This window comes from Lonchura striata, chromosome 4, assembly GCF_046129695.1.
Source record: "Lonchura striata isolate bLonStr1 chromosome 4, bLonStr1.mat, whole genome shotgun sequence".
Classification (NCBI taxonomy): domain Eukaryota; kingdom Metazoa; phylum Chordata; class Aves; order Passeriformes; family Estrildidae; genus Lonchura; species Lonchura striata.
Window position 1 is genome coordinate 63,764,899 of NC_134606.1, and position 22,788 is coordinate 63,787,686.

The 22,788-nt window shown below is 35.4% G+C and overlaps 1 protein-coding gene across 2 annotated transcripts in view; it reads right to left on the minus strand.

Annotated features, from left to right (window-relative positions):
* The window catches only part of LRBA (LPS responsive beige-like anchor protein), a 363,130-nt gene that overhangs the window by 7,337 nt on the left and 333,005 nt on the right, over nt 1-22,788 (minus strand). For both annotated transcript variants that reach the window (XM_021541470.3, XM_077783018.1), the window contains 4 exons: nt 22,107-22,262; nt 18,547-18,714; nt 4,267-4,368; nt 2,865-3,079 (listed from right to left, as the gene is read on the minus strand). In XM_021541470.3, coding sequence (XP_021397145.2) covers nt 2,865-3,079; nt 4,267-4,368; nt 18,547-18,714; nt 22,107-22,262 — 641 coding nt within the window. The remainder of the gene's footprint in view (nt 1-2,864; nt 3,080-4,266; nt 4,369-18,546; nt 18,715-22,106; nt 22,263-22,788) is intronic.

Here is a 22,788-nt window from a genome sequence, read left to right on the forward strand (position 1 = left end):
ATTTTTATTGTTTATAAATAAATTTCTCAGTCACTTGCCTATGTATATATATATGTATATATATATATATGTATGTATATATATATGTATACATATATATATATGTATATATATATATGTATATATGAAGGGATGAAGGAATGAATGGAAGAAAAAGATAACCTGTCAACATTTCAGTTTCGTCATATGCCCTTCAAGATTTAACAAACGAAAGAATGCTTTTACTCCCAAGTACTCCAGCTGGTGTAGAGGGTGACATGAATCAATTTTACTGTTCTGCTTTTCCCCAGCGTAGTTTATCTGCAATTCTGCTAGGTATGAAACTGAAACAACCCTGCAACTAATCTTTCTCACAACATGAGCTTCAGACTCTCAAATAATCCCCAAAGCACAGAATTTCAGCAATGTTCTAAAAGCTGCATTTCTGACTTGTATTTCCCTGGAAAGTCTCAAAACTTTGCGCAAATCCCTTTTAACATTTCAGGTTTTTGAAAGGCAGTGCTTTGTAAAAAGGCAGAGCTGACACTGTGACAGCCCTGGCTTACAGCAGCAGGAGTCTTGTGGGTACTTACACATTTCAAAACAGATTCAGGAAAGGAAAATAAATTGGTTCCTCTGGGTGAAACAGCTTACAGTCTTTGTTTAGGATAAAATAACTTTACCTCTCAGAACAAGCAGACTATTTAGAGTTAAAGGTATTCATTAAGATATCTAAACACTACATGGTAGATGTACTGTGATACTGTATTGCTAAGCTTCACTGAGCAATACAGTATTTAAAACAAAAACAGGTGGAAGGCATTGATTAGACCCTGAATTTCCCCAGAGGTTCTGAATTTTTTCTGGCAGTTTTCTAGCACAAGAATACAAGAAAGAAAATGAGAATGTTGATTCCAACGTCACTATTGAAAACTGCTAGTTTTACCAATAACATCCTGAAATACCGGCCCATAATGACACAGGAAAACCAAAGCTGTTATATTACAAATTCCACACTTATGACCTTTTTCCTTCCCTTTCTATGCTCCCCAAGCAAAATCCAATGAGGAGAGTTTGTCAGCACAGCCCATGGGTAGGTACTATTCATTTTAAATGCCCCACTTTAATCATGCACTTGCCACTCTCCTTCAGCGATGATGTAGTGCAGAAGCACTGGCAGAGACGCTGTAGGTTGTTTAAGCATAAAGCTCAGCTCTGACCACTGGGACAGAAAGAAAACAAAACAAAACAAAATAAACCCCAAACCCCTCTACAAACATAATTCTGGCCCACAGAGAGCAGAACTTCAATTGCCTCCAGCAACATTCCTAAAGTTGTGGGTACTGACTGAAACACTACAGAAATTGTTTTAGCCGGCAAGGGATTTCTAGATATTTTACAGATTTGCTGGCCTAGCTGACAACATAATCACAACTGAAAGTGACAGATTATCAACATTATTAATGTAAAAAGAGAAAACACTCTGATATAGCCTTGATTTATGGAAAGAACTCTGGGATGAAGGGTAGGCTGAAAATCTCAGAAGTATTTGTACAAGGACAGCCAAAGGTAAAATTTCAGGGAATTGATGCAAAAATCAACATTAATTTGGAAAAAATGTCTGGGGACAGAAATATATACATTCTTACTTCATATCCCCAGCCTCAAACCAGCACCTGTGTCTGCCACAAAACACAGAAGTCAAATGCCCCCTAATCCCACTAGACTGCAGTCTCACTATGGAAAAGGGACCTACACAGAGAGTTATTTCTTCATATTCCACCACCAGCACAGCTGACATTCACCATGGATGACATAGGGATAATGGATTAGGAGAGCATAGTAGATGATGGGACTTTTAGAAGGTTTTAAGTGGAATGAAGTGAACTGTACCAGATACTTCAGAGCTAATGAAGCAATTCCATACAAATCGTAAAGTGCAAATAATGAAGATCAAAATTCTTTAAAATATATAGACACATTCTTCCATCTTTAGCATGGAAAGAAGTGCTCCAAATAGCACAACAGTTGAAAGAACGGTAATAATTCTGTAAAACAAACATGATGGCAGAGAGGGATTTTCTTCCTGACATGTGTAATCCAAACAAAGGAAAAACTTTTGAGAACTTTCACCTCAAGGGAACATTGGAAATCCCAGCAGCTGAGTTCCTGGTATCTTCCATCAGATTATGAAAATCAGCTTGGAGGTGTGGTACTGCAGTACAGCTGGCAGCTTCTGTTCTGTTTCATAGGTACTATTACCCAGAAACTGTCAGGAGACCTTCATTTTGTATTATAAAATAATTTTTATAAAGCCATAGGCTTAAAATGCCTCCTGCATAGTTTTAGACTTGCTCCAGGGTCTCTTGCAGCTAAAGACGTGGAACTCTGCTGCCTGCTGCACAAACGCCAAAGAGCTAAAAGAGCTGAAGTACAGACATATCCCTATAAACTTCCTGGAGCTCAGTGCAACACATGCTATCTAAATCAGGATGCAGGAGTGCAATCAGAGATGCCAAAAGAAAGGGAAAACTAACATCCAAAATAACATGTCCACTGACCTCCTGCCTTCAGACTCAAAAGCAAAGATGCAGCACAGCCTCTCCTGGTCAGCACTTAGTAATATTTGTATTCTTCAGCTCAAGGAAATGCCTACACAGTATTCCTTACTTTATGAACAGAGTTATATTACAGTTAAAACTGTAAAAAACACTTCCTGGTGTTATTAAGAGTACATGGTCCCCTTAATTTTTTTCAGAATGTGAAACTATGCTATGGTTTGGTACCACATATTCATGGTCTGGCTATAGAAAGAGTCTCCACACAACTCCAGCATTGACAGCTTTTCCCCATGCAGCTGACAGCAAACACTTGAGGACACTCACCCTTATCTTGTCATCTGTTTCCATGGTGGCCTGCAGTCTCCCATTCACACTGAACACACAGAAGAGGCCATTTTCATAATATATGACACAGTGGCCTTCTCTGGAAGCTTGAATAAGTTTTGGTCTCAGGCAGCTTTCCGGACCTTGTAGTCTTTCAGGACCTTCTAACGTCCTCAGTAGATCTCCATTCATAGAATGTATGAGACATGGTCCTTCTAGTGAGACAGAATAGGATCTCAGGTTATTGATTTATATGCTTAATTAAAGACATCATTTTTCAAATAGTAAGTCATGACTTCTATGTAAATAATCACTATTATACTACTTTATAATGGTTGTTACCATGTTTAGGTGAATTGCCTATGACTTCAAGGGTGCCAGACACTAAGATAAACAGCTTATCCCTTGAAAGCTTTGCATTAAGGTATAAGCACCTAGATTGCCTTCTGTGGATTTTCTTTTAAAGCAGGTAGTAGTTAAATTCAAGAGTTAATTTTGAGATTATTTAATTTTGAATAATTAAACATACTGAACCTTGAAAGGAGATTATCAAAACACAGACACAGAGTAAGAGTAATGAATTTGCATATGTAGGTATTCTACAAATGTATGTTCTCATATTAAGATTGTAAGCCATACACAACCCACTAAATATTTGCTTTTTTAACATATTCTGACAAATATCTGCTTTGCACATAAGCCACACATGCGTAACAGAGAAATGTACACAGGTACAGACCACGAGTACACCCAACTCTGAAGTGTCTCTGAGTAGCTATTTTAGAAACACTAAAATAGAAAGATACTAATTTCAATAAATTTACAGTTTAAAAATAATGGTGGACAATTAAGCAAATAAGAAAATTATATAGAATATCCCCAGAAACAACATCCCTCTTTATAATTTGCCTGCTAAAAGCAGGTCTTTGAGAATACAAGTGGAGCATATTAGAGGCTCTGCAGCCAAGCTGAAAGAGCCTGAATGGAATTACCAGTAGTTTATACACACCCTCCATCAAACAAACAGTCCAGCACATTCTCTTTCTCTCAATACTAATTTTTGCTTCCCCTTTTTGAGAAGTTATCCATAACAGCCACTCTTCAACATCCTGGCCCTCAAAGGCTGTAACCAACTATTCTATATGCAATTACACACTGGATAAACAAACAGAAGTAACAATCAGGAGGGAAACTGATGTGGTTGCCTTTTTTTATAAACATCTGAACAATCCTCAGTTTCAATGTGTTTAAAAAGAGGTTTCAGATTCCACAGCAACTAAAAAAAAAAGGTTAGAAATAAAACCACCATAAAGTTTATAAATTCAACCACCTGAGACTATATTCCTCTTGGCATTAGGATGATAGCTGCACAAACAGAAAGATATGACAAGAGCTACCTTACCTTTTGAACCACTTATTACCAGGCCAAGCTCAGCACAAATGGCAGCACAGGTGATCTCATAGTCATGTCCTGTCAGAACAGCTCGAGGAGTTGCAAAATCACCTTCAGTGAAAAAACAATAGAAGTAATTTTGGTTACAATTTATTCCCAAAATCACTGCTTTCCATCACTGAAGCACCTTCTGTTTCCTTGCTCTTTAAGTTGATGTTGCTTACAAATCACTTCAATGCTCCTGTTTGCATACAGGAGTGTTGCACTCCTACCTGTGTAGTGCAGCAGCAGCACTCTGCCTGCATATTTACTAACACGCAGTAATATGGAAGTCAGGTATGCAGTAAAACCAACGAAAGTTGGTTTCCCATCTCTCTTTCTCCCTCTCTAATTTATATTTTCTGGAAGGAGAGATTTAAGTAAATTACTATCCTACAACAGGCATTAGTAAATGCAAGCATCACTAGAGTAGCTATCAAGAGGAGACACCTAAAGTGCCCAAAGATGAAAGAAAACTTTCAGTGAATGATCTTATTTTAAACTAATAACAATGCTGAAACCTCAACTTGAAGTCTAGTTCTTTGCAAGATCTGGAGTTGGTCCACAGTCAGTATGAATTTCTGATGAATTTGTAAAGAAGTCCCACTCAAACCCAACATTAATGCTCCTATTAGACATTTCCCTGCTACAGGAACTGTATTTTTTGGTACTTCTCTTTACAATCAAACATATATGAATACAATAAAGAAAAGAAGAATTGTACAACTGGCACATTTTAAGGAAAAAAACATTATTCTCCAGGTCAAGGCAGAGAAAGGGTAAGCAAATGCTATAAAGCTCTTTAAATAGTTTTATATCTTTGCTCATAGGTTATTAATTGCCCTCTTCAAGAGTGCTGGCATTTCAAAAAAATCACAAAGTTATTTTTGTATTGTTATTTTGTATTACCATATAATTAGCTCGTTCATAGCATTCTCCAAAGCATTTAAACTCCAAAGGATGTTTCTTGGGCAATGCTAGCATGCAGTTTTCAAAAGGTTTAGATGAGTTTTTAAGCAGCAGGGAGTAATTTCACTTCACAATGAATGATGATATGTGAGACACCAACAAAGTAGTAAAGTAGTGGTAAAATCAACCTCTTTTTTTACTTGAAAAAGAGGAGATGGTTTTACAAAGACACAGAGTAATAGCAGTACCAATTGACTCCATTAGTTACTAAATTAGCATCAATCAAGTTACATTTGGGGTTGAATGAATTATTAGGACTTGCACATACACAAAATCATGAGAGTAAACTTATTGCTTACAGCAACTACATTATTATGGGCTTTATCTGCATAAGACTGTCAGCAACTACATCCATTAAAAAAAAAAAAAAAACAAAATAACAAAATGACCCAACCCAAATGAAAAAAAAAGAAAAAAAACCCAGACTAAGTAGTATCTTTAATTAACTTAGGATTTGAATAGATACTGTAAAAGAAGAGTCCTGTGAAACATCAGGCTGACTCCTTTGATAAGAATGTCAAGTATTTAGGGGTTTCCAAGCCTGATTTCCCAAATAATGGGGTCAACTTAAAAGCTGGTCATAGAGCAGAACAGATTTCTTTAAAAGCTTTTAAACTGTTATTGGTTCAAAAGATTGTCATGGTTTTCAATAATGCAAAGAGAAAATTTTATTTTGTTGCTGGTTTAAGGGGCACCACTTCAAACTTTTCTAAATTGTTTTAGGAGAACAGACTCCCAGACCCTTTTGAAAAGCTGGGGAAGTGACTTCAAAGGGAAGAGAGTCTTTGTCCGCTAAGCAGGTTTATGACCACTGATGCAAACCCTAAGTAAGGGCTGAAAAGAACACTCAGAGAATCTTTATGGAGATTCTTAAGGAAGATGAACAAGTCAAATGAAATTAAAGATAGTTCAAATCCTAGCACTAATAACCAGGCCACAATAGTTTTACAGATGTGCTTTTCTCAGTGTAAAATATAGTGATATCCTCAGACTATCCCATCACAGGATCGCTCCTCGGAGCTGAATTCTGTAACATTCTTAATGCCACAATAAAGTTACTTTCCAGTAATGGACAGAATACTTTACCTTTGCAGCAACTATTCAAATTATTTCAAAAGAACCCACCTACATTCAAAAAAATTTCCCATAGAAAATAACATACAATATCACTCTTACTTAAGTGACTAAAGTACATTTTAAATCATAAAATTCAAGCTTCAGAAGATAAAAGAAGAGCATGTGATATCATGTCAGCCTGTGGTGATATATCAGTGAAAAAATGTTAGGCTTTTAAAAAGGAACAGTGGGATTACAGCAAAGTCAAAACTTTCTTCCAGTTTAATGACATCCAGAAGAAAAGCCTTACTGTAGAGAACAAGAAATTGGTTTATATTACTGGGTCTCTCTTTGCTATTTTTTTCAGCTTTGGTGATGTTACAATAAAAAGCAGGATCATGACATTCTAAATCTATCAGCAAATTCCTGAAATGGCCTCTTTCTTTATTTTCAGCACTAAACTGTAGAAGATGAGCGAAACACAAGAAGTCATTTGAAGAAAAATATCTTCCTAAAAATAAACTAAACAAGAGATTAGCTAAAAATCTTACTTCACAATTAAATATGAGATACTCTTTCTACTATTTATGGGTAAGATAATATTAGGCAACACATTAAAATATAAAATATTTGACTGTGCTCCTTTTTATGTTTTATACTGAGAAGAGAGTTAATTATTATGTCACAGAGACCTAAACCGCCATTTCTAAATTATTCTCTGATTGCAGAGGCTGTGGGGCACTTTTAAAGGGCAAATTAATTATGCAATTTTATGTCAATACAAAATCCTAATCAAATGAAGCATCAGTTAATCTGACTTTTTACCTATTTCTTGCAAAAGTGATTGAGTGCCTTCTTAGAATGATACAGCAACAAAACCAAACTATATATGTAAGAAAGGCCTTCTAAAATTAATTTTTAAATTTTCCCAATATGGAAGTTGCTTTTTATGATTAAAAAATAAGGAAAACAATAAAAGGTTTGAAATAAACATGGGAAGTACAAATGTATGTACAGAATATAAGACATCTGGAAAAAAATGCTCTCAGCAAAATGTAGGTAAATCAAGAAAACTAACTTGCTGCTAAGGTCCTATGTTGACTATATAAGAGGTTTTAGACTTTAATTGCATCAAAATTATAACTGTCAAATATTATATAAAGTCTGTGCATTAACATAATTTATAGATCACATAATTGGCCAAATGATTAGAACCCCATTTCACTGGCACAGAAAATTACCTGATGGATGAGAGATCTTACTCAAGTGATACCACATAAAATCCTTGAAGTATTCCTAAAGCTTCCATTTGAATAATCTTTTCTTTGTAAATAAGAATTCTTATATAAAAATATAATATTTTTATGTTGTATAGCAACTCCATTGTTGTCTGGCTCTTCATGTGACACTCCATCAGCATTTCCTCTTAATTCCTTCAAACTACTTCCCATCTGGTCAGACTTATTTTACCACAAAAAATACAACCTTATGCCAAGATGTAAGTTTTGGTTTTGTAAAAAAAAAACTTCAACCCTGTATTTTCTGAAAAAGGAACACCATCTTTGAACAATGTATCATTCTATCCTGAAGCAAGGTCTAAATGTGCAAAGCACAGGAGATCCTATAGTTCAGTATGGAAACAATACATTAGATTTATCTTGTAGTATTAATTTCAGTAAATATAAGCCAGGAGGGCTTATTATACTTAGCTCAGTGTCACTCAGTGCAACAAATGACCAACATTTAATCAGTATTAATGAGAGATTTTTCATAAATGTTGTGTCACAGAATAAGGACGAAGATCTACCAGGCCTTCATAAACTGGATATTACAATTCAGAATTCAAAGGTCAATAATTCCCACTCTCTTAATTCCTACACCATGTGCAACACAAAACTTTCTGGAACAGGTTCTCCCTAAGTGGGGATTCATTTGCTGCAAGTCCTGGAAGTCATTCAGCAGGACTCCTCCCACTGAACCCAGGCCTTTTTGAAGCCCCTGGAAAGTATCTGCAGGTGAATATTCAGGGTCAGAGTACACTGATATTTTAATATTTGCACCATCCTGACTTCATAAACTGTTACTTAAATGGCAGCTTTGAAGTTTTAGAACACCGTCGTTTTGTCTGATAATGTTCTAAAACAGGTTTACAAAGGGGCTTTTTTTTGTTGTTTTTTTAATACTAAAAAAAAAATTTATTTTCTTCCTATTTCTCTCTTTTGGTTTATAATACCATTACTAGTGAGTTCAAGAAATACAGACAAAAAACCTGAACAGAAAAAACAGAAAAAGAGAAAAAAAAACCCCACAACAATCAAGCAATTATTTCCATCAGAAATAGCAGCTATTGAGAAATTGTTGTAAGATAAATTAAGATAACTACATCTAGTTAAAACCTATATGGTATTTCATAACTTGGGCAAAATATAATCTGGGATGAGAGGTTTCCTATGAGAATTCCACTTAGTTTGGCATATTTTAATGATTGTTTTATTCCCCCCTATTAAAATACATCAAAGTAATATTCTAAAGTCTTTGCTTGAGCTATTTGATTACTTTTATAAAGGTAATTTCAAACCAATACTACTGCCAGTAGTATATTGTACTACAGAGATGCTTACACTTTTACTTACCAATGTAAGTGGGAGTGCTGGTGGCATACACCAAGTTCAGAGAATACACAGGTTAGCTGTCTTTTTACAGGTAACTCTTTAAACCAGATACTTTTTCAATGAGGCAGGCCATAACTCCATTATCTCCATGGTGCTAGCACTACTACTAGACTTTCAATCCAGAAACACTTAAAAAATAATTTCTCACCCAAGTCAGGATTCTTGTATTGATCAAATAATTTTTATAACATTTATGCTGTGATATCTTCTGCACTACTCTGTTCTGTCTTACATGGTATAGACTTTAAACTGAATGGTGATTTTTCTCAGCAACCAACCAAGGTAAATAAATGTGATGCATTAGTCCATCATCCCACAACTCTGTATACGATGCACATTAAGGTTGCATTCATTTACCATCCGAATGTAATTCTTTTTACCACATCAACTATGTTGGTCTGTGTTGCAACAAGCAGTACTAAATATCTTTATCCTGTTGGAAATTCCATGCATCCCACTTTAGTAACACCTGAGGCTGGATACTGCCAAAAGAGCAGCATCCAAACTCCTTCTGTGTTTCCAATCTCAAAATACATACATCCTTGGTTGCCTCAAAACTTGCTCTACAATGATTATTTGAATTACTGATGACAAGTCCTGAAGCACAATCTCTTAGCTAGCTGAAAACAAGTATGATAGAAATAGTACATTTAATACTGTAGGACATACTTTTAGCTAAAACAAATATTTATGGCACACAAACTTACATGCTTATCACTGCCAAGACACTGTGGCTATTTAGCTGCTTTTCAATCTGTGAATGCTACTGCAAGCTCTTTTCAATGAAGACCTTGTACCCATAGGTATCTATAGCACAACTTTTGGTATTATATAAATACAAAAATTATCTGGCTTGTATGGAGATATCACTGCAGATTTCCAGATATACCAGAATTCATCCACCTGCTATTCCTCATCTTTTTTCCAGTTTAAATATGTGGAAGGTAGAACCATCATTTCTATGTGATTTACAGAGTACTTGGAGGCCTCCATACAATGAGGTTCAATGAGGCCTCAAACTCTTTGAGGTATCAATGTGTTACAGCTGAAAGAAGAAAGGACAGAGACCTTTTGTGGCTGCAGAATTTAAGACGCTGCTCAGATTCATGCAGATTGCCCCAGTCGTTTTTACCTGTGAAGCTACAGGGAACTGTGGGACCATTCACAGCATCAGGGGCTTTCATGGGGCTTTCAAGGCTAACACTGACTAATGGGATAAATGTTAGGTAAAAGAATATTTAGTGGTTGCTGTGACTTTCAAAAACATGTTACAGATACTTTTTCCAAGCTTTGTGTATCCTCTCTATGATACACTTTGTATTGAATTGGACTTCCAACACACATAGAAAAATGTAACCCTGTGCTTGTTAAAGCCCTTTAAGATAAAAAGAGAAAAATACTCAATTTCTTTTTATAGTCCCACTTAACAAAACACTCCTGGAACTATTTCTGTTTAAGTTTATATGTTGAACTTAAATTCACATTGTATTTTATCATTATAATTTCAACAAAAATATACAAATTGTACTACTACTCTTTTTTTTTTTTTTTTTTTTTTTTTTTTTTTTTCCTCCAAAATGTGAATAGGTATTTTTAATTTTTTACTGTATAGTGCTTAGGATCCATTCTGGAGATCAGCTTCAACTGGATGCCAGCAGATGGTGCTGAAGGACTCTAGCTTTACATGCAACATTGTCCTGTCCTGCCATTTTTGAGAAACAAAGAATATTTGTTCCATCTGTAGTAAAACAATGTTACACTAATACTGAATTATTTACTGGATTTTTTTTAAGAAGCGTTCACACAATAATGTATAAAATGTGTGTGCAGGAGTAAAAAAATAAAAGTGCTCTTGAGCACCTAAAGGAGCATGTGCAGACTGTCCTAAAATTCAGTGCTGGGGCAACACTTTTTGCCTACCAGGCTCAATTCAGTGGACTATCTCATTTATAGCAGGAATTTCAAACATATTTTATTATTTTGAGGCTCTGAAAATTTTTAGCTATTCTGGTAGACAGAAAGTAACAGTAATAGGAGAATTTCCATTACTAACTATCCTGATTAGTGATTTATGGACATTTTGATACTCCTGCTACCTAGAATGATAAATGAAAAAGGGAACACTAACAGGTAAGCTTTTTGCAGATACTTCCCAATTCATTATTTTAAGAGAAGCTGCTGGTAAGGAAATTACTTTTTAAAATAATGACTAGAATTCTAAATAAATATTTATACTATGAACATTTAGAAATGTGGACCATCATCTTCTCTAGTACCATTGGTTTTCAAACAAATTTTGAAAATAGAAGCCCAGATCATGCAGATCTGGCAACCAAGACATAGGTTAATTCAAGACGAGGATGAGGGAAGAAGGCAAAGATGGGTTTTTTGGCTACTGAGTTAACAGTAGACAAATTACCTGCTTGCAATCAGTGCGACTGTTCAATGTGTGCAGAGAGAAGCATCTACACAAATCCTCACAGAATTCAACTTTACAGGATTAGTGTGTCTTAGTACAAAGAAATGATAACAACATTATTCTTAACCAACACAAAGATGCTCCTCAGGTATAATTTCAAAATTTAAATTGCTTGCATTATCCACTTTAATTATGAAGCACTCACAAGAAGTTTTAATTTTCCAACTGAAAAATGTCTGCAGCAGTTGATGAAATACAGATGTTTTATCTTTTACCATAATTACCAATACAATTAAAAATAATTATTTCTCTAGTCTCAAGATCATAACTTTAATGTTAATAATTATTTATAATTATTTTATAATACCTACACTATACATATAATGTATATGTATATATGTATAGTATATATATTATGTACTATACATATAATATATATATATTTAATAATAATAATGTAAAGTGATAAAAGTCTTCAAATATTTATTTAGGAATTATAGCTAAATAAAAACCAAAGAAAAATGCAGTTTCTTTTAAAAGTAGCTTGGATAGGAGCAAGACTTTTTCAGCAAGACAATAAATGTGATTAATTTTGAATCCTTTGGGAGATGTTGTATTCTATAAATTGAAAAGATTATGCATTTTAAAAATTTGCATCTGAGGGAGATATTCTACACATTTTCAATAGCAAAACTGTTCAGTGAATCTTCCAAATTCAATCTTAGTTAAATACAGTAATTGTATTTTTAAATATGAAATCAGACACATTCGTGTGAGTCCTACTACACAGCTACACCATTAAACCCTTTTATTTCCCACACTTCAGAATACCAGAATATAGTACCCTCTAAAAAATATAAAGCTATGTAATGAAAGCACCCCCATAGTCCTCGTGATGCAAATGTGATACATACAGAGAGTAACATTTTCTAGTTTTATGGGCTAACATAAAAGAGGTAATATAATTTGTTTTATTCACATATGTGTGGAAGATCAGTGCAATAACTCAGAAGAGAGCCCATTAGTATTAGCAGTAGTGATACAGTTACACATGGACTACATTTCATAGCACTGAAGATTTTTATCAGACAAGCCTTAATTTCCTTAGCAAATAAAATTTCTAATGAAAAGTATTTTGGTTTTTTCAAAATATGAAAACTAAAATCTAATTGTAGATATTTGAAACCAACAAAACCATTTTTTCATATTCCATTAATAAAGTCAAGAATAGCAGAAAAACACTTTAACTGGACTATAGAAATGCCTACCATTTTTTAACCACAAACCATTTTAGAAGCATTAACAATACTAAGACAAATTCACCACCATAAACCTCCCCTTCAAGAAAGTACACCCAAACAAAATAGCTACAGTGAAAATTCCAAAACCTTTAAGACGCAGATTTACATCCACTAACATTCATGATTGTCTTCTACCTAGTCCAGGTAGGTGAGGGATTATTAAAGAAAAGTGGAGAAAATAGGACATTCCAACTACAAAATCATGTGTTGGTAAAGGAATACTACAAGTATGTGTGTAGAAAGAGATTTGGTGCCTGCTAATTTTTAATATATAGGCGCTAGAGATGACTTTTTGGATGTAATATAACCAATACCACAAAACAAATAAAAAACCACTTTGCTGAAAGGAATTTACATGGAAGTGGCAAAGATATGAGAATGTTAAATACACTTTATAAGGGAGAGGTCAATGACAAGATAATTCCTGAAGTATTTTGTGGAAACAGGTTTCAATAGATACAGATCCTTCTGTACAAAGGATACAAAGAAAAAGGTAATAAGGACACTAGTGAATGCTCTACAGGGATAAGACAGACAAGATCCCAGCTGGCACAACTGAGAGTTCTGTGACTTTGACACAGGAAAGTCAGGCAGAAAGATCAAAATTAATGAGATATTTCTGAAACAGTGTAAGCAACAAGGTATGAACGAAGAGACGAATCTCCAAGAGCCACGCATAGATAAGATGTAACTAACAAGGACATCAGAAATAACATTCTAAAACCATGAAAACATGCCAAGTTTTCTCAAGAAGTTGGTTTATTATTAAGAGCAAGCAATACCGCACAAATTACTTCAAGAAAAGGTCAGTTGCAGTCAGACAGCAAACCCAAGTAAAATCAGCACTGAAAACTTCTGTCTGAACTAGAGAATGCCTGAATTAGGTAAATGTTTGGTACTCAATTGGCTGATAATAGTGAGCTGAGGATACTGTGACAATGAAGCTACATAATCCCAGAGTTATAATAATTGTTTCATGGATATTGGGTGGGGTTCTGCAAGACTAAAAAAATTTTGTGTTGTTTAAGAAGCAGAAAAAAAGAAAAATTAGAGAATAGTCTGCTTAATCCCAACAAACAAAAAAAATACTGGCAGAACACTTACATTTTTATATATACACACACACAATTTCCTACAAGAAAACAAGGAGATGAGTAACAGCTGATTTGGATTTGTTCTGAACAAATCATGTCAAAGCTATTTTTTTCTTGCAATAGCAAAGTAACAGGACATGTTCAGGGAGACATCACATATTTTTACTTTAGTAAGAACTCCAGCACTGTTCCACATGAGCTATTTCTTAAGGAAAACAGGGAAGCAGACATTCAGAAGATACTATTATATATTGGAAAGCTATATTCGTTAAGCTATTCATTGTCAAAATGGTAAATGTATTGATGGGCATTCCTGAACTACGTATTAGATAACATTTCTTTCAATTACCAATTTAATAGAATAAGACTGCAAAGTATATTTTCAGATGAGTTGCTGCAAGGCTGCTGGAGGACAGGATAAAAATTCAAAGTAAATTTGACAAATTGGAGAAACAGTCTAAAAAAGAACTCACTTCAGGAAATTTGGAGATGAGATTTCATAGCCAAACTACACAGAGGAGACACAAGTGAATAGGTTCTTCAGAAAACACTGACATTCATACTAGCTTGTGCTTGCAAAAGAATTGACAGTGTCATGTTTTGAAAGAAACAGATATTCCCTGGGGATGTGAAAAGTACTGGTCTGTAAAACGGGTTGTTTTCTACTTATTACTGGAAAGGCTTCAGCTGCATTCCTGGGTCTACTTTGAGGAAGACAGTCAACTGAAGAGAGGAACACACAAAAAAAATCAGAGGTCTGGAAAAACATGACTTATGGCAAAAAACAAAGAATTGAGTTATTAAAGTTGGAGGCAAAGAATTCCAGGTCATGGCAATCCAAATAACTGGAAGTAGCTGCAAGAAGGAAATAATCTGTTCTCTACACAAAGGAAAAATAGGTAAAAGACAATAGAGTGCAACTGCTGCAAAAAAAGCTGGGTACTAGGCTGAACACAGGGAAAAGACTGATAAGGACTGGGCTTCTAAGGCCCAAAAAGGTATTTGCTGTAGTTTTTAAGGGAAGATTGGACAAACATCAGTGGAAATTGGTTTTGGCATAGTTAAGCCCTCATTAGGAAAAGAGAATAAATCAGGTGACCAAAGCTCCTGCCCGCCCTGTTTCCTATGGTTCTGTGATTACAATTTGATCCCCCAACCTAAGAAATGTCTAAACAGGAGTTGCTACTTGAGCTTCAAAGAGAAAGTGGGATCTGAAAGTGATGCTCACCATTTGTATGGAAATGAATTTTCTCATCTCTTCTACAGCCATCACACAATCCCTCCTCCCTCCCCCCACTTCTTGCCTGCCCCCCACATCCACCTCCTTAGGCTGGGCAAGGACAAAACACAGCGTCTTTCCAAATCCCTCCCCCAGAAATCTACACACATTCTACCAAACAAGTCCTGGTGCATAATGTCACATCCCCAAGTGGTGCCTCTAAATATGCAGAAGCCAACTTTGTGTGCCACAGATCACAAGGAATACTGAGGGGAGGGTCACATCCTCTCCCTCCTACCTCCCCCAAGCCAGCCACATGCCAAGGAGAGAAAAGGAAAAGCCCTTTGCACTATGCAAAGTGACTTTACATCTCCACACTAAATTTTGCTAATTAATGTGAAAGCAAAACAGCTCAAGGCTATTCCAAAGGATACAACTACTTCAGGTCCTCAACTCTGCTCTGAATTATTCCAAGGCTTGGTCAAAAATTGTCCCCAGAAACATTTCTGCATCAGAAAAAGGCCTGTGCTCCAAAGTGAAGTAGTGCCATACGTTTACATTTTCAAAACAAATTAATTTAGAAAGAGGAAAACTCTACATTTGATCAAAGAGCATAATGAATTTTTTTTTTGCATTTCAGGTTTTAATTTGAGAAGGAAAAAAATTATTTAACCTAAATGTAATCAAGCTGTTTCGTGAAGAATAAAATCGTTTCCAGCAGACATGTCCCATGTAGAAATTTCATATCTCTGAGACCTCAATTTGTCAGATTTGGTTTACATTGATCAGTGCATTTGAGAGGTATTGGGGAGAAACTAAATAAGAGAGTGAGACTCCATAGCTATAATTTCTTTTAAAAGTCAGCCTCAAAAGTAGAATATAAATAATGTAAATAATTAGCATTCCCGTAACATTTTTCCTCTGTTAACCCAAAACCAGAAAATTATTTCAATACAGTCAAGTCAGCTTGAGAATTGTCCTTGATAATATCAAGCCACTTATTTATCATGTGTGCCATAGCCCACCTGGCTTTTCAACTCAAGTATCATTCTAAAACATGTATGCACAGAGCCAAAGATCCAGAGCTTAGCTCTCTGAAAGTAATCAGACAAGTAAACCTAAATAAAATGTAACTGGTGGAATAATGGGTGCCTAATAGGATATTATTTAGAGTAGATAGATCATACCAGCCTGCAGGCTGATGTACATCTGAGGCAATAGGTGCCTCCTCTGAGAGGAGGAAAACAACACTACCTGGTTGAAATCACTTTTCCTTGAAATTACTCTGGCACCATGATTTGGTAAAGTACCATTAGATGCAAATTGCTGTGAAGTCATCTTAAGATGAACATTAGAGATAAGTAAATAGAGAAAAAAAAGAGAAGAAATATCAACTTTGAGAATATATAACATTCCAGTGAATAGTGCTCATTGAAAGCATGAATTAACTATATTTTGAAGTAAAAGAACTATTAGCTTCAAATACAGAAAGACATTAGACTAGTTAAATATCAACATCCAGCAAATGGATGGAAGTTACAGCTGCAGTAACAGGGCTCAGAACCCAACAAATCTCCTCGTGCTTTCCATTTCTGACAAAATCAGAACTAAACAGAAACAGCTCCTTTCATTTGTCTTTTCAACAAAAATTTTTGACTGAACAGAGAAGCCTACAGACAGCTATTTCTGGGAAAAATTAAACACCCCAGATTACCATCTCTTTGAAGCAGGAACTGTCTATACCCATGTCTAGGACTATGTATAGTGCCACGAGATTCCAATTGATAACAGAGGTTTCCAGGCATGCAGTATCACAAAAATCCTTACATAAAGGCAGTTGATAAACACAGGAGCCATTGCAAATTCCTAGAAGTCCAAGTCTAATAGAACTACAAGCACAGAGATTTACCAGGTAGCTACTGTGTGATTTTAAAGAGCAGCTAGAATTGCCTGGCATTGCCTCTGAAAACTGCAAAATTCTAGTAACTTAGAAATCTGCATTAGAGAAGATAGCCAATAGATTGCAACAAAATGTACATATTTGAGTCCAATAGTAGGTACAGAACCTCAGCAAATAATCTGTTAGGGTGATCAAGGAGTCTGTAGCCTCAAGGTCTCATTCACAGAGCAGGCAAGCCTGGAAAGTGTGGGACAAGTACAACTTCTCAAGGCACACTTAGGAATCTACTAACTCTTTGGTGTTTTCAAGGTCTGCAAAAATAACAGAGTTTGCATTTTCTTTAAATTGATAGATTGCAAAATATGTATGAAGTCTTCACAGAGATTTTTTTCCCTCAAGCAAAGCCATATTTATTTAAAGATGCTCTTAATACTCTGCTAGCCACTTCCCAGAAAAATCCCCATCTCTTGAACAGGGCTGCTTGGAAGGATAATAGGGATAGTTTTCACACATCATCTGCCTTAAGATTCTGTAACTGTGTGAACTGAGCTGCATCTTGTTCAACTTTTGAATAGCTTTCACAATCAACATCAAATAATTTGCAAGTTAAATTCAGATATTTGTTCTGATATTGATTAGTTGTGCTTCTTCAAAGTCACTCACAGGATGCAATTTTCAGTCAATTCACCTCTGTGTTTCAAATTCAAATAACTCCAGATGAGTAACAGACTGAATATGGAACACAAAGCTCTACCAAACTGATTAATTTGGAAGATGTCAGGTATTGTTTTAATTATATAAAACTGTGTGCCAGCTATAACTGCAATACATGACAGATCTAATACCACTTCTTGCTTTCCAGATGTCCATTTTACCCTCTTCAGAGCAATTTTTACTACTATTTAAACAGGATCAGAGATTGAATGAAAGAAAATGAATGGAAGAAAACCTAAGAAATACTCTTAATAGGATAGAATATCCTTTTCTTACCCCTTTCCTTCAGGGCATTTTATTTTTTGCTGAACAGGACTGCTGCTTGGATACAATGTGCCCCTAAATTTATATATATATATAAGCTCTCACAAGATCTCTTGAAAGCCTCTCATTCCTGTAAATTGGTTTACTATAGGCTTTTTCTCAGTTCTATGTCTGCCTTTTTCTTTGCTTTGGGGATCAAAAGTTTTGGTTTTTTTTTGGTGTGGAGTGAAATTGGCATAACTTTCTACCTTTCCTTATTCGTAATACAGAGTTGAACAGTCATGGTGGTTCACTGTTTCTTGTAGAGTTAAAAGAGCATATCTTCTTTAATAAAAGCCAGGATTCAGGAATTCCTGGGAAATGGTGCAAGATGGAAGAGAATAAATACTTTGGCAAGTGCAAGGTGAGTTGAGTGGGGAGGGGTTAACACTGAATGAGGCTGGAGCAGGGTTACTCTGCCTCATTAGTTTGGTTATATGCTGTGAGCCTTGCTGCTTGCACTGCAACAATCAGAATGCCTTGTATGCGATTGTGATGATTGGGCACATAGCACCCTTCCTAAAATTCTGTTCTATAAAGTGTTTGCTCAAGGCATTTTGAGACAACCTCCTCATAAACCAGGTGGTTTGGGTTTTTTCTTACCTCTTGGGTTATCACCGATGACGTTGGTTTTGCCATTCCAGTACCAGAGCAGCAAGGTTGCATCCCGGGATCCCGAGAGGATGTAACAATTCCCTCCAATGTAGGACTCGGAACGAGCCAGACAGGTCACAACATCCCAGTGGCCAAACACTATTTGCATCAATTTACCTGGAACACAGCAAATTGATTCTTTAAAAACTACTCTCTTATTCTAAGACAAATTAAATATGTTATAAAGTATTTTAGGAATATTTTCTTTATCCAAAAAATAAAGTTCAAAATAGAACTATAGTGGGGAGTACTAATTTTTCTTCATTTACTTGGTGGGAACTTAATTAAAAGTGCATACAACCCATACAAAAAATATTTTCAATCCCTTAATATTATACTTTATTCAAAAGTCTAATTGGATTTGCTGAAGCACAGCAATTGCAGATCTTGAAGAAGCAGGATAAAGAACACACACATGCTTTTCTCTTGCACCTACTCAGTCCCTTCAGGTAGCAGGGGTCAGGACAAATCCTGCACCCAATCACACTTTTGTGAAGTGTGATGCCTCCAACATGTGACCCTGGCTTTCTCAACCCAAATGACCATTTGTGCTTTGGGCTGAATAAAGAACAAAGAAGAACAGAAGGGAAAAAGACATGGCTTTGGAAGGATTGACAAAACAGGCCAAAAAAAAAAAAGAAACAGGAAATACAGACTACTGCATTTCTGAATATAAATGAATAAAAATAAAATTACATTAAATGTTCTGAAAAGCATTAAAAAATAATAAGTAACACAGATCAGTGTTGGGACTCAAGCACATTTTTATAAAATATTTTGGGGCATGAATTAAAAACTATTGGTCCCTTAATATGGGTAATAGGGAACATTTCACAGCCTCTTTTTGAACAGTACAAAAGCACTGTATTTGTATCCAGCCACTAAATAGCAATTAGTGTGAACAAAAGACTTCAGGGAGTGGTTCTGAGGAAAGAATAAAAATAGAGTTTACAGCCCAATTTATAACAGAATCAAAAAGGTAATTTCATTAAAGTGAAGAAAACCAGCAAAAAACCAAGACATATATGAATTTACACAAAAAAGAGGGGAAACTGCTTTAGTACATGAAGGAAAAATAACAAGATGCAATTTAAAGGAAACCTGTACATGAGATTCAAAATCAAACACTGGAAAAGCTTATAAGCCTGCTCTAAACCTTCCAATTGTGAGATGAAGTGCAACCACATAAGCCATTTCTGAGTGGACAGAGCAAAACCCTGGCTGTGCTCTTACTGTGCATACCTGTCTTGTAGTGCAAGAGTGAGTAACTCAGGGGTCAAATAATTATGTAATATATTTTTCAGTTGTATTGATATTACCTGGGTTAATTTATACTTCTAGAATGCAAGTTTATGCTGAGTTATAGAGACCTCCTTCTCAATAATTTTTAATTTTATATAGGTTCTGTTCTAGAAAACAAGCATTTGACAAGGTTATTTCTGCCTGGTTATTTTTTATTTTGTTACTGTACAGCCTAAGATTCAATGAATTTCATCAAAACAAGAAATACGATTTTGCTATTTTATATTGCTAAAAAAATAAATTACTAATTTCATAAGAATTCCTCAAACTTTCCTGCTTTCTTTAACATGAGTTGTCCCCTCTATACAATAATATCAAACTTTTTCATTTGCACTGATATCCCTTTTTGACAGAACAAATTTTCTAGTTAATGTTTTATTTGACAGCTGCACTACAAATAATTAAAAGAAAAATAAGACTCAAGTCTGCAGTACTGAAACTAAAACATTGTCTAGAAGTCATTCCCACTTCTGGAGGAAGGTTTTATTGTGCTTCTGCTATATTGGCTATGCTGATAACCCATGATTTAAGTTGAAAGTATTTCCTATTAAAAACAAACAAACCAAAGATCTGATAGGAAAATGGTTCTCTTCGTTTGTGCAAGTGCTAAAATGTAATTGAATTCAACACTTCTGATCATGTGCCTTCATGCATTACTGATCACATCATCTCTTCCCCTTGATGTTCTGTTGATTTCAAAATATTTCCCTACTTTATTCTCATTTCAATTTGAAGCAAAGTAAACTACATCTGAATTCACTTCATTTAAGCTACACTTGCTGTATTGACAAATATAAGAAACAAATCTAAAACTTTTCTGACAATGGTATTTTGGCTTATACCCTGATTAGTTATGGTAGTAAAAAGGTGCCTGGTGAATCTGCCATACACAGAGGAAATAGCTTAAAGTTATTCAGATTGATACAGGGCAAGGCTACCAAAACCATACTAGTTGCTTTCATAGGTGTAAAGTAAAATACATCCTTTGATATAATAGAATTATTTCTCTATTCATATAAATCAAGCATACACTGAATATTTATTACTGCTAGCTATCCTTTCTGAAGTTCCACTTTAAATTCACAGCTCTATGTAAATTTATTTTCATCAATGAGAAAATGAACCTAAGAAGGGTCTAACAAGATGTCTGTATAATGAATTATGGGCAGTAAATATTACATAAATGGAACTTCTTCTTTATACTTGAGGCTTTAAAATTGTAAAAATCACAAAATACTGAATACGCCACGAGATCTAAAGTCTTAAAATATTTTCATTAAAGACCATTCTGTTTTGTCAGACATTTTGGTTTGCCAAGCGTGAAAAACACTGTTAACTAATATATTTAATAAACTATGAGAAATATGTAAAATATTCCCTAGGGATTAAAAGCTACTGGAAAGCTTGATGGCACACACCCATTAACCACATTGGGTCATTAATCCCAAAGAAGTACCTTGCAGTGAGGTCACTATTTCCATTATAAGATAATGAAAGGAAAAAAAATATCATACTTAGTTTTTCCTGGGGTTCCATAGCTTTTAAATTCCTGTAGCTCCTACATGGAAAGATTCTTTTCTATTTAGCATGGCACATTCATGACTTCAATACTTTGGACACCCTCCAGCTGACAGATTAATTTAACTGCTGCCCATTACATTGATCAGTTTATGCTATGTAAAAGAATTCAGTGGCTCCAAATCAATTCTTATAGTATGGCATAGTTTTAAAAGGCTTTCATAGTATTCTTTCACCAGATTTCAAAACTTCTCTTCTTATTCTACGGTACTTGTCTGAATTTTCTGAAAAAACCCAGTTCTCTGATGCTGAAAACCAACCAGAGTTAATTCACGTAAATACTTTACGAATAATTAACTCTTCTGATATGCCAGGCTTCACACAAACTGTGAAAACTACAGTGAAACTCACCTGTAAAAACTACAGTGCAAGAGCAGGTATCCCTGTCCTGTAAGTTTGAAGTGTGAAGCTCAGTCTAAACCAGAGCTCCTTCTCTCACATTTGCTATCATTCCACAAAAATGATAGTACACAATTCTTGGCAGCAGAAGGCAAGGAAAGATTTTACAAACATTATCAATAGGGGAATAAATACATATTCCACCCCTCCTCCTTTATTTGAAACAGTAGGCTGATTATGAACAGAAAAAAAATCTTTTAGGCAGTTTGCGTATTTTAAAAATACCTTACCTGAGTCAGTAGAGTAAACACGGAAACTCTTGTCCCAGAAGCCACAGACCAAGATGTAACGATTATCAGAGGTGATGACAAAACACTGGGAATGCACCTGAATGCTTTGGTCTAAAAGGTCGGTGATTTGCCTCCTGTGCATACCTGTATTGCTGGCTGAACAGAAAAACATACAGACCAAGACATTTTAGCATCCACCCTACATTCACACCAAATATATTCCTCACTTCTGTTACTTTTTTTTTTTTTTTTGGTAGCAGGGACATTTTCTTTCCAATTCTACTTCAAAATCTCATTACACTTCTAGGAACAATGCTAATTCTTTGTTGTATATATTTTAAAATAGAAGAAATTCCCTTTTTAAGTGACATGCAGCTAAGAAATAAATGAAAGATTGAACATTGGCAGAGTCGAAGGGGAAAAGCGGCGCTGCCTCTCCCCCATTTGAATGGAGACCAGAGGCTGACAGTGGCCGAACCCAGGGTTTCAGGGATGAACCCTGGTTAATGGGAACACCCAGGCCTCTGGGAGAGCCAAACCGCGAAAGAATACGTCCTCAGTTCAGTGGGATTTTTCATCACCGATGAGAGAGATAGAGATTTCACCACCCGAGCCCGGAAGGTAAGTTGGGTCAGAGCAGGGTGGGATCCTGGTGGGTGGCTGAGCTACCTTATTTTCTTTT